This window comes from Hyperolius riggenbachi, chromosome 7 (assembly GCF_040937935.1).
Source record: "Hyperolius riggenbachi isolate aHypRig1 chromosome 7, aHypRig1.pri, whole genome shotgun sequence".
Lineage (NCBI taxonomy): Eukaryota > Metazoa > Chordata > Amphibia > Anura > Hyperoliidae > Hyperolius > Hyperolius riggenbachi.
The window spans coordinates 248,359,008-248,373,836 of record NC_090652.1 but is presented as its reverse complement, the minus strand read 5'-3'; the positions used below and the strand labels follow the sequence as shown (position 1 = coordinate 248,373,836).

The 14,829-nt window shown below is 41.9% G+C and overlaps 1 protein-coding gene across 1 annotated transcript in view; it reads right to left on the bottom strand.

Annotated features, from left to right (window-relative positions):
* The window catches only part of CHN1 (chimerin 1), a 160,084-nt gene that overhangs the window by 115,196 nt on the left and 30,059 nt on the right, over nucleotides 1-14,829 (bottom strand). Inside the window, exons 3-4 of the mRNA XM_068247020.1 lie at nucleotides 8,816-8,854; nucleotides 4,814-4,869 (exon numbers count right to left, since the gene is read on the bottom strand). Coding sequence (XP_068103121.1) covers nucleotides 4,814-4,869; nucleotides 8,816-8,854 — 95 coding nt within the window. The remainder of the gene's footprint in view (nucleotides 1-4,813; nucleotides 4,870-8,815; nucleotides 8,855-14,829) is intronic.

Below are 14,829 nucleotides of genomic sequence, written 5' to 3'. Positions count from 1 at the left end.
TAAATTTATATATATATATATATATATATATATATATATATATATATATATATATATATATATATATATATATATATATATATATATATATATATATATATATATATATATATATATATATATACACATATATCACACATAACACACATATAGAGTGCCTGTTGACTGCAGTCTGCCTCCACCAGCCCTAAATGCATTGCCAGCCCCCATCCTGCCACCTTTGATCAGCATTTTTCTACAGGTGTGCACCATGTAGCCTCCACTAGTTATACCATTCCTTCTGCAGGGTCACCATTGCTGCAGGAGCTACAAGACCTCACTGCTTTGTCTGTATAGCAATAGCATACCCCCACTGCGGCAGCACTGATACATTTAGGGACATGAGAGTGTTTTCTGTGTCATCTGACAGGCAGCCGTGCAATATAAACCTGCTCAGGGCTTTGTACCAGCGTGGCTTCATTTCATAACCAACACCAATACACAGTTTTGAGCAGGCTTACAGCATTTAGTCACCTTTCAGATGACACACAGGGCTTTTACCAGACAGTACTGTAGCAGAGAGATAATCAGAAGTGCACTCGCCACCAATGAGTACGTAAGCAAGACATCGATATGGAGGGGAGTGGTTTGAGGGTGAAATGGGGTAGTAAAGAGTAATGAGGACCTGTGGGATCCCTATGCGGCGCCCTAGTCCTGCTGCAACCATTAATTTATATTAAAACATTTTTTTAAAGTGACCGCCCACAATTAAGCCCCACCCATAACCCTGCGCTGTTGACTCCGCCCCCTGTCCGTCCAAAATTGTGGGTGTCCAGATTTTTTGGGCTTTTTGTCCGTCAGAAACTAGAAATCAGGTTGGCAACCCTGGAGCAGAGTGCAGGGAGACGGAGGATCAAAAGGGGAGAGGCAGACCTGCACAATGAGAGCTGGAGAAGGGGCATTAGGAACGCCCATAGTGGGCATTTTGCAGGAGTGCCTGTCCTGCAAGGGTTGCTCCTTCTCGAGATTGCCGAGGAGCTGCATGTTGGTAAAATTGTGGGAGAAAAAAAAAACATGGGGAGGGGGAGGGGGTGAGGGGAATGGACAGTGAATGGTGCATAGGAGACAGAGAGGCATGTCATGAACCAGGGAACATGTCTCAGTGTCCCATCTGCTCCCCCCTCACCATCTAGGGTACACTTTAATAGTGCAGTGATCACCTTTTTGAGATGGATGTAGAACTTTCAATACACTAATTTGAACAATACATTTTGCCCCAGCAATCCTAAAAAAAAAAAAAAAAAACAACTAGTATGTTAGTGTGCGTCCCTCGTTAGCAGATATGGACTACAGATTGTAAGTCCCTGCTGGGAAAATTATTTTCTAAAATATAACGCAAGTTGAACATTTCAGAAAGTCAAAAAAAAGGTTTAGTTAAGTTTGTGGAAATAACCATCATAGTTTCCATTGTAAACATCATCATCATGATGAAAAAACATTTTAGTTTTTTATAATAAGACTCCCTAACACTGCAGGGTGGGTGGCCTATTGAGCGACCTTAGTGGCTACAGCTTTCAAGTGTTTGGGTCTGACTGGAGAAAAGTGCTATACGAATACTTATTTTTATAAGTCTGTAACTTACTAGCTTGGCCCATCAACAAGCGTCATCCATTCCATCTTCAAAATAAGTACAGAAATTAAAAGTCCTCTCCCTTTCACACCAAGGGCTTGAATCATGAAGCTGCGTTCTTTTAACCATTTTAGCCTTTTGGACGTTACAGTCACCTCCAGAAGGCTGCTGCTGTGCTGCTGCACGCTCCTGCACGCGCGCCCGCTCCCATGCCGCCCCCAGTTAGCCCGGAGATCAATGACAGGGAACATAAATCCCATTCATTGATCTAAGTCCCTGGCAGAAAGACCGACTGCTTCTTTGAGAAGCCACAATCTTTCTGAAGAAAACAAAAAAAAAAAGTTCCCCGTCCTCCTTATGCTTCCTGGAAGTGAGAGTGCTGGCTTCCAGGACAAAAAAAAATAAATAAAAATTGACTGTGGCCATATAGTAAAACTACATCTGCATACTTTTTTTATGAAATAAGCACACATTATTACATTAAAAATAAACTGTTAACCTCCCACACCAAAAATTACCCAAATAAAATTTTTCATGAGAAAAACTAAATTACAATTAAAAAGAAAAAAAAAAAAAACAAAGTTACCTAAGGGTCTGAACATTTTTAATATGCATGTGAAGAGGGTATATTATGAATATTTTTTAAATTATAAGCTTGTACATAGTGATGGACGCAAAACTGAAAAAATGCACCTTTACTGCCAAATAAAATATCGGCACCATACATTGTGATAGGGACATAATTTAGATGTAAACTTTATTAGCAGAAGTTGGCGCTAAGGAGACTAGAACACCTAAGCTGCAAGTTCCAAAGAGGTGATCCCAGGACCCTCAAAAATCAACTATAAACAATTTATAAATAAGGAACATGCGCTAGTGATAATGATTTAATCTATAAAATTATCATGTACATAGATAAAATGCTAAAAAAACCACACCTATAACAAAACACTCATGCCTTTCATACTATTCACAATCATACCATAAATTCATCAGGTGTAAAAAAAACCTCTTCCTAACAACCTGAGCCAATTAAGATCTACACCTAGACTCTTGATTGCTTGTTGGCAGTCCTTAATAGCATATGATTCCTGGAGCACAGAAAAAAGGCTTTTTTCTTTTCTTTCTTTCCAGCAACTATTCCAAAAATAGATCGTATATTAAGATCCTATTCATGAGAAGAGTTGATCAATTTTGTGCAATAAACAGGTATCAGTTCCAACAGTGCATCACTCAGCCTCAGTGGATTCAGCCCGTTTCATATGTGCTGTCAGTTTTTCACACAGGCATCTTTTAAGACTTTATAAGTCACACTGCATAGATCAGCCTCAGTGGATTCAGCCCGTTTCATATGTGCTAACAGTCTCGTTTACAAACGCTTTTTCAAGCGTGACTTTACAGCAAACTATGTTCAATCAGAGTACCTCTATGTCTTAGAAGCTCCTCTCCCCGATCTTCAAGCTATAGACTCAGCCGGGTACTTCAGAGCTCCCTTTTCCGTTCAGCTCTCGGCGATGCTTGGTCGCATACGTCACTTCCTGCTGACAAGTTAAGCGTGACGCCCGCTGTCTGTTCCAGCAAGCCGTAAGCTGCTCTTTCTGGTGACGTCACCTTAAAGCAATAGGATCCTTTGATGTGCAAATGGTCGCTAAGCGATATTGCGGCCAGTTTAGTTCCTAAATGCTCCAGAAACGGTTTATTCAGTTACAAGAGAACCTCTACGTGTTACAGCTATAATACGTTAGCCTTCTTCAGGAGGATTGATTTTACTCGACATAGTTCATCCACTTAAATAGGTTTTTGCCTGCTCCACCACCCATGTGCAGGTTTATCTCCGCCCACCTCATCATTATGCAAAGTGTGGGTTTATGCAAGTACTTAGCTCATTTTGGCACCTCACAGCTTTTCTTATGCAGATTTATCAACACCCACCTCATCATTATGCACATGTGGGTTTATGCAAATCCTTATACTACCTCTATGACATCTTATAATGAGAATTTTATAGATTAAATCATTATCACTAGCGCGTGTTCCTTATTTATAAATAATTTAGATGTAATAACTGGGACAAATGGGCAAATAAAATACATAGGTTTTAATTATGGTAGCATGTATTATTTTAAAGTTATAATGGCCGAAAACTGAGAAATAATGAATTTTCTTAAATTTTTCTTAATATTCCCATTTAAAATGCATTTAGAAAAAAATAATTCTTAGCAAAATGTACGACCCAAAGAAAGCCTAATTGGTGGTGGAAAAAACAAGATATAGATCAATTTATTGTGATAATTAGTGATAAAGTTATTGGCGAATGAATGGGAGGTGAAAATTGCTCGGATGCATAACATGAAAAAACGACTGAAGGCTGAAGTGGTTATGTGTACTAATTTAATTCATTTTTGGTCAGCTGCTCCCACTTAGCAGCCTTGCTTTTGGTGTATATGCAGAGCTTCTGTTTCGGTTCAAGGTGCGTTTGCAGTTTCTGGGGGGGGGGCTCAGCGCACCTCTGATTGTAGGCCATTTGGAGGCGGCCTGGTGATGCGCTGATCCACCTTTGGCGCAATTTTCAATTTTCGATTTTACTTGGTAGCGCACCCAGGCTATGCATATGCATAGGTTAGGATTTAGTTAGTGTTAGATCCCCTCCCATAGGGGGATGACTTCTCCGCAGTGGGAGGGACGAGTACTTAACACAGGAAACCAACATCCTCCAGTGGTAGACAGGTTATGTGTATGCTAGGTGTGTATTTTATCCCACAAGTGGGGCTTGCACTATCTTGCAGGTAGGCACTTATCTGTTTTTAAGTAGCGCTGTTCATTTCTTTGCTATGAAGTGGTTAAATGCCGGCCAATGCTGTGCCGCTACTATGTTAATTAACATAGTTACTACATAGAAACTATGTTAATTAACATAGTAGCGGCCGCACTAGTGAAGTATCGCGGTACTTCACAGCAGCGGCCGGCATTTAAAGAAACATGCGTTGCTAATGTAAGTAACTAAGGAAGGTACACTATGCTGCAGGACTGTGCATCGCGTGCCTCCCTGAATTTAGGTTGCACTGCTGTCATGGAGTTCATCCTGCTATAGCAGCGCAGCTTCATGAATCAAGCCCCAAATAAAAAACACTGAGGGACTGTTCTGATTTATTCTGTTCCCTGCACATGCTTGGATATCTGAAATGACCCTCTGTGGGTACCTACCTCCTGTGTGCAAGTAATCCTTCGCGGATGCGGAGCCTCTTGCTGCAGCTGGTACACTGGATGAAACAAAGCAAAAATATTGCTTTACATACATTAATATAAATACATCTTGTAAAACAAATACATACTGTGCACACAACTCTATGCAAACAGTCTATGCATTTTAATGCTACTTGCAGATCAGGGGGTCTCAAGTATGATATATCTATTTAAAGGGAACTTGAAGTGAGAGACATATGGAGTCTGCCATATTTATTTCCTTTTAAGCATTGCCAGTTGCCTGGCTGTCCTGCTGACCCTTTGCCCCTAATATTTTTAGCCATAGACCCTGAACAAGCATGCAGCAGATCAGGTGTTTCTGACATTTTTCTCAAATCTGATAAGATTAGCTGCATGCTTGTTTCTGGTGTAATTCAGACATTACTGCAGCCATAGAGATCAGCAGGGCTGCCAGGCAACTGGTATTGTTTACCCTCCTTGGCGGGAATATCTAGCCAGGCTCGGGGTGGATAAAAGATGCTGTTAGCGGTAATCCCAAGTCTGGCTCTTGGTTGCCGCCAGTAGGCTTATGCAGAGCATGCACGCAGAAGGCTTGTGTAACTCACCTTCCCCGGGATCTAGATGCTGGTAGTCTTCTTCCAATCCTAGGAGGCTCTTGGGGATCTCACCCCAGAGGGATCGTTTGTCACATGACTACAGACCGCGATCTCACCACACAGGTAGAGCACCACCTGGAGAACAGGAGGGAGAATTGCAGCGCTGGATCCGAATGAGGTGAGTAAAGTGCAATGCTTGCTGCAGATCTATCTGCGGTATAATTACTTTTCTTGCTTTTAGAGTCTAGTGTACCACTTTAGACCCTAAAATCAGGAAATAATCACACTCCCAGGGAGACTAAATGGAAATAAATATGGCAGCTCAATATACTTCTTGCTTCAGGTTCCCTTTATATTCTCTCTACTTTCTATTACAAAAATGGGTACACAAACACACACAAAAAAATCCTAAAATGTAGTGTACTCTAGTGTTATGCTGGGCATACAACTTGGGCCGGCTTATCAATCGAGCCTGATAGCTCAATTGATAATATCCGACAGGTCCGATGACCTACCGGATAGATTCCCCGCTCGATCCCCGCCAGCGGACAATAGCGGGGAATCGAGCGGCTGATAAGGAGCGCCGGCGGTAATGAGTGGGAATCGATCCGCGCGGACAAGCGGGGGTCGATCCGGCGGCTCATTGGCCACCGGATCGACCCGTGTATGCTCAGCATTAGTCAGTACAAAAGCCATTGGGTACACTTTCTGAAATGGCTGCAAGCTGTTACAAAGATGATAGTGCTAACTCCCAATGCTGCATACGCAAATCAGCATCCCTATGATGGTGGTAATCTTTCCACCCTCCACTCCAGAAAAAAAAAAAAAAAAAAAGTGTATGTATGTATGCACACAGTATGTATGTATGTATGTATGTATGCATGCATGTACACAGTATGCATGTACACTGTATGCATGTACACTGTATGCATGTACACTGTATGTATGTATATGTATACACACGTACATACACAACAACCTTTTAGCCTAACATATGGTTAGTGTTGTGGTTATAGATAAGGGCAGTTTCTGCTCTCTTATGTCTGTCAGCAGTAAATGATGCTGACCAGCAGGCTCATGGAGGATCAAACACCATGAACAAATTACACAGCAAGTATGAATCATTTCTTTATCCAGCTTTTATTTTTTAACTTATCACTTTGCAATGTCTTGATCCCCCCCCCCACACACACACACACTACTATCTTTTGGTAAAGTTCCTCTTTAAGTGCCATTACATGTAAAGGGGCCCGTACATTGGTCGATTTCAGCCATCGATCGTTCGATTGATTCTATAGAATTAATTGATCAATCAAAATTCGATTCAATCAAAATCGGTCGATCGATTTGAAGCCGATTTCAATGAATTTGATCTGACAGGATGAAAAATATAGGTCGATCTGCTGCTGGCAGCAGATCAGTGGCCCATAGAGTTGCATTAGATCTAATGGTCAAGTACTGCATTTAGATCGATTTTCCCTAGATTTCCAATAGATTTAATTCTGAAATCAATTGGAAATCTGTTCCTAGTGTGTGGCACACATCATATACATTCCTGTCAGACTGGACTTGACAGTCATCTGACAGAAATCTATCTGATGGTCGTATCTGCTGGAAATCTATAAGTGTATGGTCACCTTAAGAGCAAGAAGTGTTGAATCAGGATGATACCATTTTACTGGCTAACTTAAAAGCACTCAGCTGATAATCTAAAATACACTGTTGGAGGTTCCCTATATTTTATTATAAGGTGTATATATAATAGTCCTTAAAAGGACGGTCGTCTGCAGCGAAGGCATTTTTTGTATTGACCTGAAGAAGCGGGCCAGCACCCGTGAAATGCATTGTCTTTTAGTGCATGAATGAATAAAAAAACGTATACCTACCCTAGTGGTTTGTCCTTTAAGGAGGCAAGATCCTATATATATATATATATATATATATATATATATATATATATATATATATATATATATATATATATATATATATATATATATATATATATTTTTTTTTTTATATATATACATCGTACACCGGATATTCAAATATAGGGCACCTTCAACAGTGCATTTTAGATTAGACATACCCTTAGGGGCTCCCTATTGCAAATCTCAGAGTTTCCAATAAATCCAAGGGGTGCGACCAACCGGCACCTGCCAAGCAGAATGGAATACTGAGCGGGAGCAGTTGTTTTTCCCGTAGGTTCTAACGGTGGTTGCAGGTCTTTGCAACCCACCATTGTGAGTATAACAGCTATATCTTTTATTATACCAACTTGTACAAAGGATACTGCACCACTGGACTCCTTGTCTCTCTCATATAGCCACCTGGAGGCACCTTTCAAGCACTAGAAATCACACCAGAGCTCGCCTCGGCTGATAAGCCTTCTGCAAAGACTCTGTTCCTGAATGCATACCAGAACAGAGTTTGAAGAAGGCTTATCAGACAAAAACGTACGCTTTCTCTTTTAGGTTAGCTAAGAAATGCTATCATCCCGACTCAAACCTTCTTGGTTTTACTGATGGCTAACACGGTACAATACTCTACTGCTATTATATGTAAGCTGTCTGTAAAGAATACTATTAGGCATCTGTGTCTGTACTGTGTCCCCCAGCCCCCCCCCCCCCCCCCGCACTCTGCTGTCCCCCATAAAAAAAAGGCATGCTAGCGAGATGCAGCTTGTCGCTAGCTGGCTGGTTACCTGAGTGCCGTCACTCAGTGCTGCTCCCCCACCTCCTCTATATCGCCGCTCCCTGTCCGCGTCCCTTCCCTCCAATCAGCTTACGGAGGTGGGGAGGGAAGGGACACAGGCGGGGAGGAGAGCGGCGGTGACTGGCAGCCTTCAGGTAATCAGCCAGCTAGCAACAAGCTGCGTATCGCTAGCGTGGCTTTTTTTTAATGGGGGGGTCACAGTACAGACACAGAGGCTGGTGATAGTATGCAGAACCAGCCTCTGTGCCCTAATGGCATTCTTCAAACCCATCTCAGGTTCTCTTTAATCTGGCAAATACAATAAGTCAGGAATCAGGAGTCGGGAATTGTTTGATGATCGGATGTAGGTGTCAAACTAAAGGTCCATCAAGAACAGCCTCTTATCGGTTAAAATTAAAAAAAATCATTTGCGTTAGTTTTTGGACCAGCTCGACCTTGAATACATAAAGCTGGTGTTCAAAATGTATAAATAAGGAAATGGGAATTTCCGCTCGTTGTGAAGTCAGTAGCTGCTCTAGGCTCTGAAATCTTTCCTGTTTCTTCCAGATAGCCATTAGAATGACAGCCAACCCCCACCTTATCAGCAAATGTTTCAACAGTGCGTTCTTTCCAGCCTGTGTCAATGTGTTTTCCTCAGCAGCATCCTACAATAAAGTCAAAGCACTGATTATCATCACATGGGAATACTTACAGTAAGACTTCCACACTGGCGGCCTGTACTCATCATTATCTGGAAAATAAAACAACAACATTGATAACATTACCGATGAAAAGATGATGGTGCTTCAGCATTAAATAAAAAATCTGCAAAGAAGCAACGTATAATTTAATTATTATTGTGCATTTATGTAGTGCTGACTTCTTCTGCAGAGCTTTAAACATCAGGGGAAATAAACAAATCCAGATTTCCTTACCTGGGGCTTCTTCCAGCCCCTGCAAGCTTATGTGTCCCCCGCCGCAGCTCCGCTCTCAGCGGGTCGTCCGGGTTCTCCTCTGTAGCAGCCGTCGACCTGGCAAAGTCAACAGCTACTTTGCATGTGCAAAGTCTGTGCTCTGATTGGGAAGAGTGTTATGCATAGAAGCAGTAGTACTGCACCTGCTTGAACGCTCCTGGCAACGGGAGCATGGACGTGAACGCTCACACGTGTGCAGCAGCCGCCGACCTCGCCAGGCTGGCGGTTGCTGCAGGGGGTACCCTGGGCGACCTGCTGAGAGTGGAGCCGCAGTGAGGGACTTATGGAGGGCTGAAGGAAGCCCCAGGTAAGTAAATCTGGATTATCTTAATTCCGCTGATGCTTCCTTTAATGTAAAGGAAAAACAGTGCCCAATTGGGATATTGACCTCAGTAGAGGGAACCTTCTGGATAACACAGAGGCTTCCCGTCCCCCAGGCTCAGTGTCATGTGACCGCAATGAGCCTGGGAGCTCTAATGGCCAATTCGGAAAGTCTACAAAACACTAGAGGATGCAAGCTGAAGTGACCGACAGGTAGCCATATCTTCTGCAGCACAATACGCAGCGCACTCTGCATACGGAGGGCGACACACACACACACACACACACACACACATCACCCCCAATCTATTCCCTGCACATAGGCCAACCCCCCACTTCACACCCAAAGTGTGGGTGTCAGAAAGTATGTGCGGTGATATACGGTTGCTTATGGCAATCAAAAGGTTAAAGGAAAATCTACTGTCTGAATCTAAAGTGCCCAAGTAACAAAAACCAAATGTTATTTAATAAAAATATTTCCATGCAAAAATGGTTTACAAAGTACTTATGTGTCAGTATAAACCTTAGCTCATGCCGAAGCCACTATTAAATCTCCAGCAGGTCTTTGATATGACAGAAAAATTAACCAGATCCCATTCTCCAATTGGCTACTTCCACTTCTGTTTTGGATGCACTACTTCTCCACTGAACAACCGACAGTGTGGTCACATGATCAATAATATTGCTTACCAGACGGTTTACACTATTTAGGAACTTTTATGTTTTCTAACTGAAGTTATTTTACTGCTAGGGTGAGTGAGGAGGGGGGATAAAGTCTGAAGGCAGAAAAGTACTCTTTTCCCTGTGGTTTATAGTTAGGCTTATAAAACACAAACACAAAATTTGTCACTGAATATCTACTCAGACTACCTGAAAAATAATTATGCCTGGAATAAGGATTTAATATTGTAAACATGCACTAACTATGTAAGCAGATCAATTCATCTTCATGAACAATTATCCGGATCAGTCGCCGGCATGATATCAGTTCTACTGATCCAGCTGTTTTGCAGTCAGAACAGAATGTTTTGATCACAGGGGGGTCTATAGACAATGAACTGGAAGCCCAGGATAATATGGTAATTGCTCTATCAGACATACACGCAATCCTTAAACAACCCACAGTCTGACTGCGAGCGGGGGAACCAGCCAAGATGCATTCGCTATGGAAGCGGTGAACATGGACAATATGATTCGGTCTTGGCCGCGGTCCACTAAGTGAAATACAGATCACAAGCTATTCTCTTTAGGCCGATGACTTCAGGAGATTTGTCTTCAATATAACAAACATGGACATGACCGTGGAAAATAAAAAATACATGAATAAAGTGGAATCAGGCCTGGTGCACACCAAAAACCGCTAGCAGATCCGCAAAATGCTAGCAGATTTTGAAACGCTTTTTCTTCTTTTTCTGTAGCGTTTCAGCTAGCGTTTTGCGGTTTTGTGTAGCGTTTTTGGTGTAGTAGATTTCATGTATTGTTACAGTAAAGCTGTTACTGAACAGCTACTGTAACAAAAAACGCCTGGCAAACCACTCTGAAGTGCCGTTTTTCAGAGCGGTTTGCGTTTTTCCTATACTTAACATTGAGGCAGAAACGCATCCGCAATCCAAAATCTGCAGCAGCCCGGGAGTATGGCCTAGTGCACACCAAAAACCGCTAGCAGATCCGCAAAATGCTAGCAGATTTTGAAACGCTTTTTCTTATTTTTCTGCAGCGTTTCAGCTAGCGTTTTGCGGTTTTGTGTAGCGGTTTTGGTGTGGTAGATTTCATGTATTGTTACAGTAAAGCTGTTACTGAACAGCTACTGTAACAAAAACCGCCTGGCAAACCGCTCTGAAGTGCCGTTTTTCAGAGCGGTTTGCGTTTTTCCTATACTTAACATTGAGGCAGAAACGCATCCGCAATCCAAAATCTGCAGCAGCCCGGGAGTATGCGTTTCTGCAAAACGCCTCCCGCTCTGGTGTGCACCAGCCCATTGAAATACATTACCCTAGCGGATCCGCACCCGCAAGCGGATCGCAAACTGCAGCCGAACCGCTCTGGTGTGCACTAGGCCTATGAGTTTCTGCAAAACGCCTCCCACTCTGGTGTGCACCAGCCCATTGAAATACATTACCCTAGCGGATCCGCACCCGCAAGCGGATCGCAAACCGCAGCAGAACCGCTCTGGTGTGCACTAGGCCTCAGTCTAGATAGTTGTAATCGTACTAGAGAAGGCACAGTACAATGAAAAAAATTGTACGGAGTATAAAGAAAAGATCATAGGTTATCCAAAAAGCTGTATATTTATTATGATGTGTTATAGTGCAGACAACCTCTAAAGCTCTTTACAAAGTACATACTGTAGTCATGTCACCAATTATCTCTCAGAAGACCTCATGGTCTACTATAATCATTTGTTTTTATTATTTCATACATATTGTTTGGAATATATCATAGCTTGCACTGCACAAAGTTTTGATCATTGCACATAGACTATTTTTGCATTACTCTTTTTATTATTTGCCTTGTTGAGTTTGCAAAACAGTCTTCCTGTGCCAATGTGAGATGATGCTTGGATAGATTGAACAGCAGCCTGAACTGTCAAACTGTCACTAATCTGCTCTCAACACCATGCAGTGTAATCAAAAAGATGCTGGGAGGGGGCAGCAACCAGTTGTGATAAACTCTCTGTGGCCAGCACCACAACAGCCTTGCACAGGCATATCAGTTCTTGTTTAGTGTCTCCATTCTCAAAAAAAAAAAAAAAAAAAAAAAAGTTAACTATAAGAGCAAAGAAATGGCTTCTTCCTGCAGGCAGGGCAATAAGAGACATCTGGCTTTTATAAAGTTGCATTGCTGGTTAGGGATGAGTAATGATATGCAAATCATTTTTCCTTGCATTCAAATGTCATGTAAAGATTATGCAGATAGAACTTGGACTAATAAAAAATGACAGTAAGTTATTCTTTAAATAAAAATATACCATCATATGCGTAGATATTGAAAGCCTGAACTGGGGCATTTTAGCACAGTTTACAGGGAACCAGAGGTGAGAGGTAAATGGAGGCTGACAAGTGTATTTCCTTTTAAATAATACACATTGCCCGGCTGTCCTGCTAATACTTTATACCATAGACCCTGAAAAAGCATGCACATCAGATGTCTATGACAAATCTGTCAAGATTAGCAGCATGCTTGTTTCAGGTGTATGATTGAGACTGTACTGACCAGAAAGAACAGCAGGACTGCCAGGCAACTGGTATAGTTTAAAAGGAAATAAATATGGCAGCTTCCATAGGTCTTACACCTCGGGTTCCGATGGGCCCTGTTTTCTGATAACCCAAATATGATCCTGCTAGATTAAGTTGAATAGGTAAGCTTTATTGAGCTTATGAAACTATCACAGTGACGGCAGTGGGAGATAATTTTGACCTCTAGCTGTCTTCTCAGCCTCTCCTTCATGCCTGGGCTTTGTCCCCTTCCCCGCCTGTTCCTTCTGCCCTCTAAACTTTCTTTAGTCTATTCTTACTCCCCCTTTATCCTTTTCTTTTCCTGTTTCTACTTCTTTGTCTCTGTGGTTTCAAACCAGCTGCCATGAGTAGATGCCAGCTGATTCAATACACGATTCCTGCATAGAAGCTGACAGACTGTTCAGTTTCAAACGCTCCTATAACACTTCTAAATTATGCACTCAGTATTGCCTGAAGGTCTCATACTAAGAACATTTTTACTAGTGGTGTTATAAAAACTGTTCTGAATGAAGCAAACCCATTGTTGTTTGTAACACGTACTGTACTGAGATTCTTTTTATATTACATTTTCTATACTATGATGCATATTTTTTTTCTTCTATTTCATTGGAGTTTCTTGATCAGTTAGTCCTGAACTATTACATTTTGGTGTGCTGGTTGGTTATAACCGTAATGCGGTGACACACTAATTAAGTTTCAAGGTTGGGTTCACAGTACCCCACAGCAACAACATGGACAGCCAAAGCAGACCTGATGTAGGATCTGCTTTGTCCATCCACGTCCCTTCGGCCAGGTTCTGAGAGGATCAGGGGCCACTGTACACACTAAATACTTAGTAGAACCGGCTGGTAGGAGCCACCTCAGAGTTTAATCTAGCTTGTGTACATAGTTGTAGAGTGTCAGTAGGCAACTTCCTCTGACCATTCAAACATTATTGATCTTTTAATGATAAGATCCTGCATACCTGTGCTTTACTCAATGGCAGCAGGGGACAGCAATGCAGTAAGGCATAGAGCCACCACTAGAGGTCACTGCACATGACAGAATTCTCACCCAAGATGACCGTAGCCACAGTAGTCCTGGGGTTACACTGCACTGTGTGGCAATATCTGTACCAGTCACATAGGATTAGCGCTAAATAGCGGAAATAATATGATTATACATAACATTATATAAGCTCCTACCTTATCGCTGAGAGTTGGTTATATCTCAGCTGGAGCAGCATTTCCTTTCCTGTCCATTCATTAGAGACTGAACAACTTTCACTCACCCTTCCTTGTTGTGTGAGCAGAGAGCAGGAGAGGAAATATTAAGGAAGCTGTGACAACAAAAGCGGCCCTCTAGAGATAGCGCACACTGCCACCACCACATTGCGGGCCAAACAACAAGGAACCTCAATCCGGCCTTTCCAACAACATCAGAATTTAGAACGCACAGGGAAAATTTATCAGGATATGCCTGGAAATGTGTGCTGCTCGTCAGGAACAATCTAATTATAGAAATATATATTAGGAACACCATTCTAATACAGTGTTTGACCCCCTTTCGCCTTCAGAACTGCCTTAATTCTACATGGCATTAATTCAACAAGGTGCTGAAAGCATTCTTTAGAAATTTTGGCCCATATTGATAGGATAGCATCTTGCAGTTGATGGAGATTTGTGGTATGCACATCCAGGGCACAAAGCTCCTGTTCCACCACATCCCAAAGATGCTCTATTGGGTTGAGATCTGGTGACTGTGGAGGCCATTTTAGTACAGTGAACTCATTGTCATGTTCAAGAAACCAATTTAAAATGATTCAAGCTTTGTGACATGGTGCATTATCCTGCTGGGAGTAGCCATCAGAGGATGGGTACATGGTGTGCAACACAACTATAGAGCTATATAATAATACTGTGGACACACTTGTCCAATTGGGCTAAACAACACACTATTCAAACCAAGGAAAGGAGCCCAATACCATAATAGAATATTATAAGATGCTTGAAAACGTCTCAATGTGTCAAACAAAATGTATTAGGGACTTATCCATACATCACAAAATCATTAAAAACAATAATTAAAACCCCTGTCCTAATCCAAAGGTAATTGGAATTCAACGCAGCAGCGAAATAAAGTGGCAAGTGCTGTGCAATATTGTGCAAAAAAAAAGGGGGGATTCAACATGAATCTACAATATTGGATGCAATGTG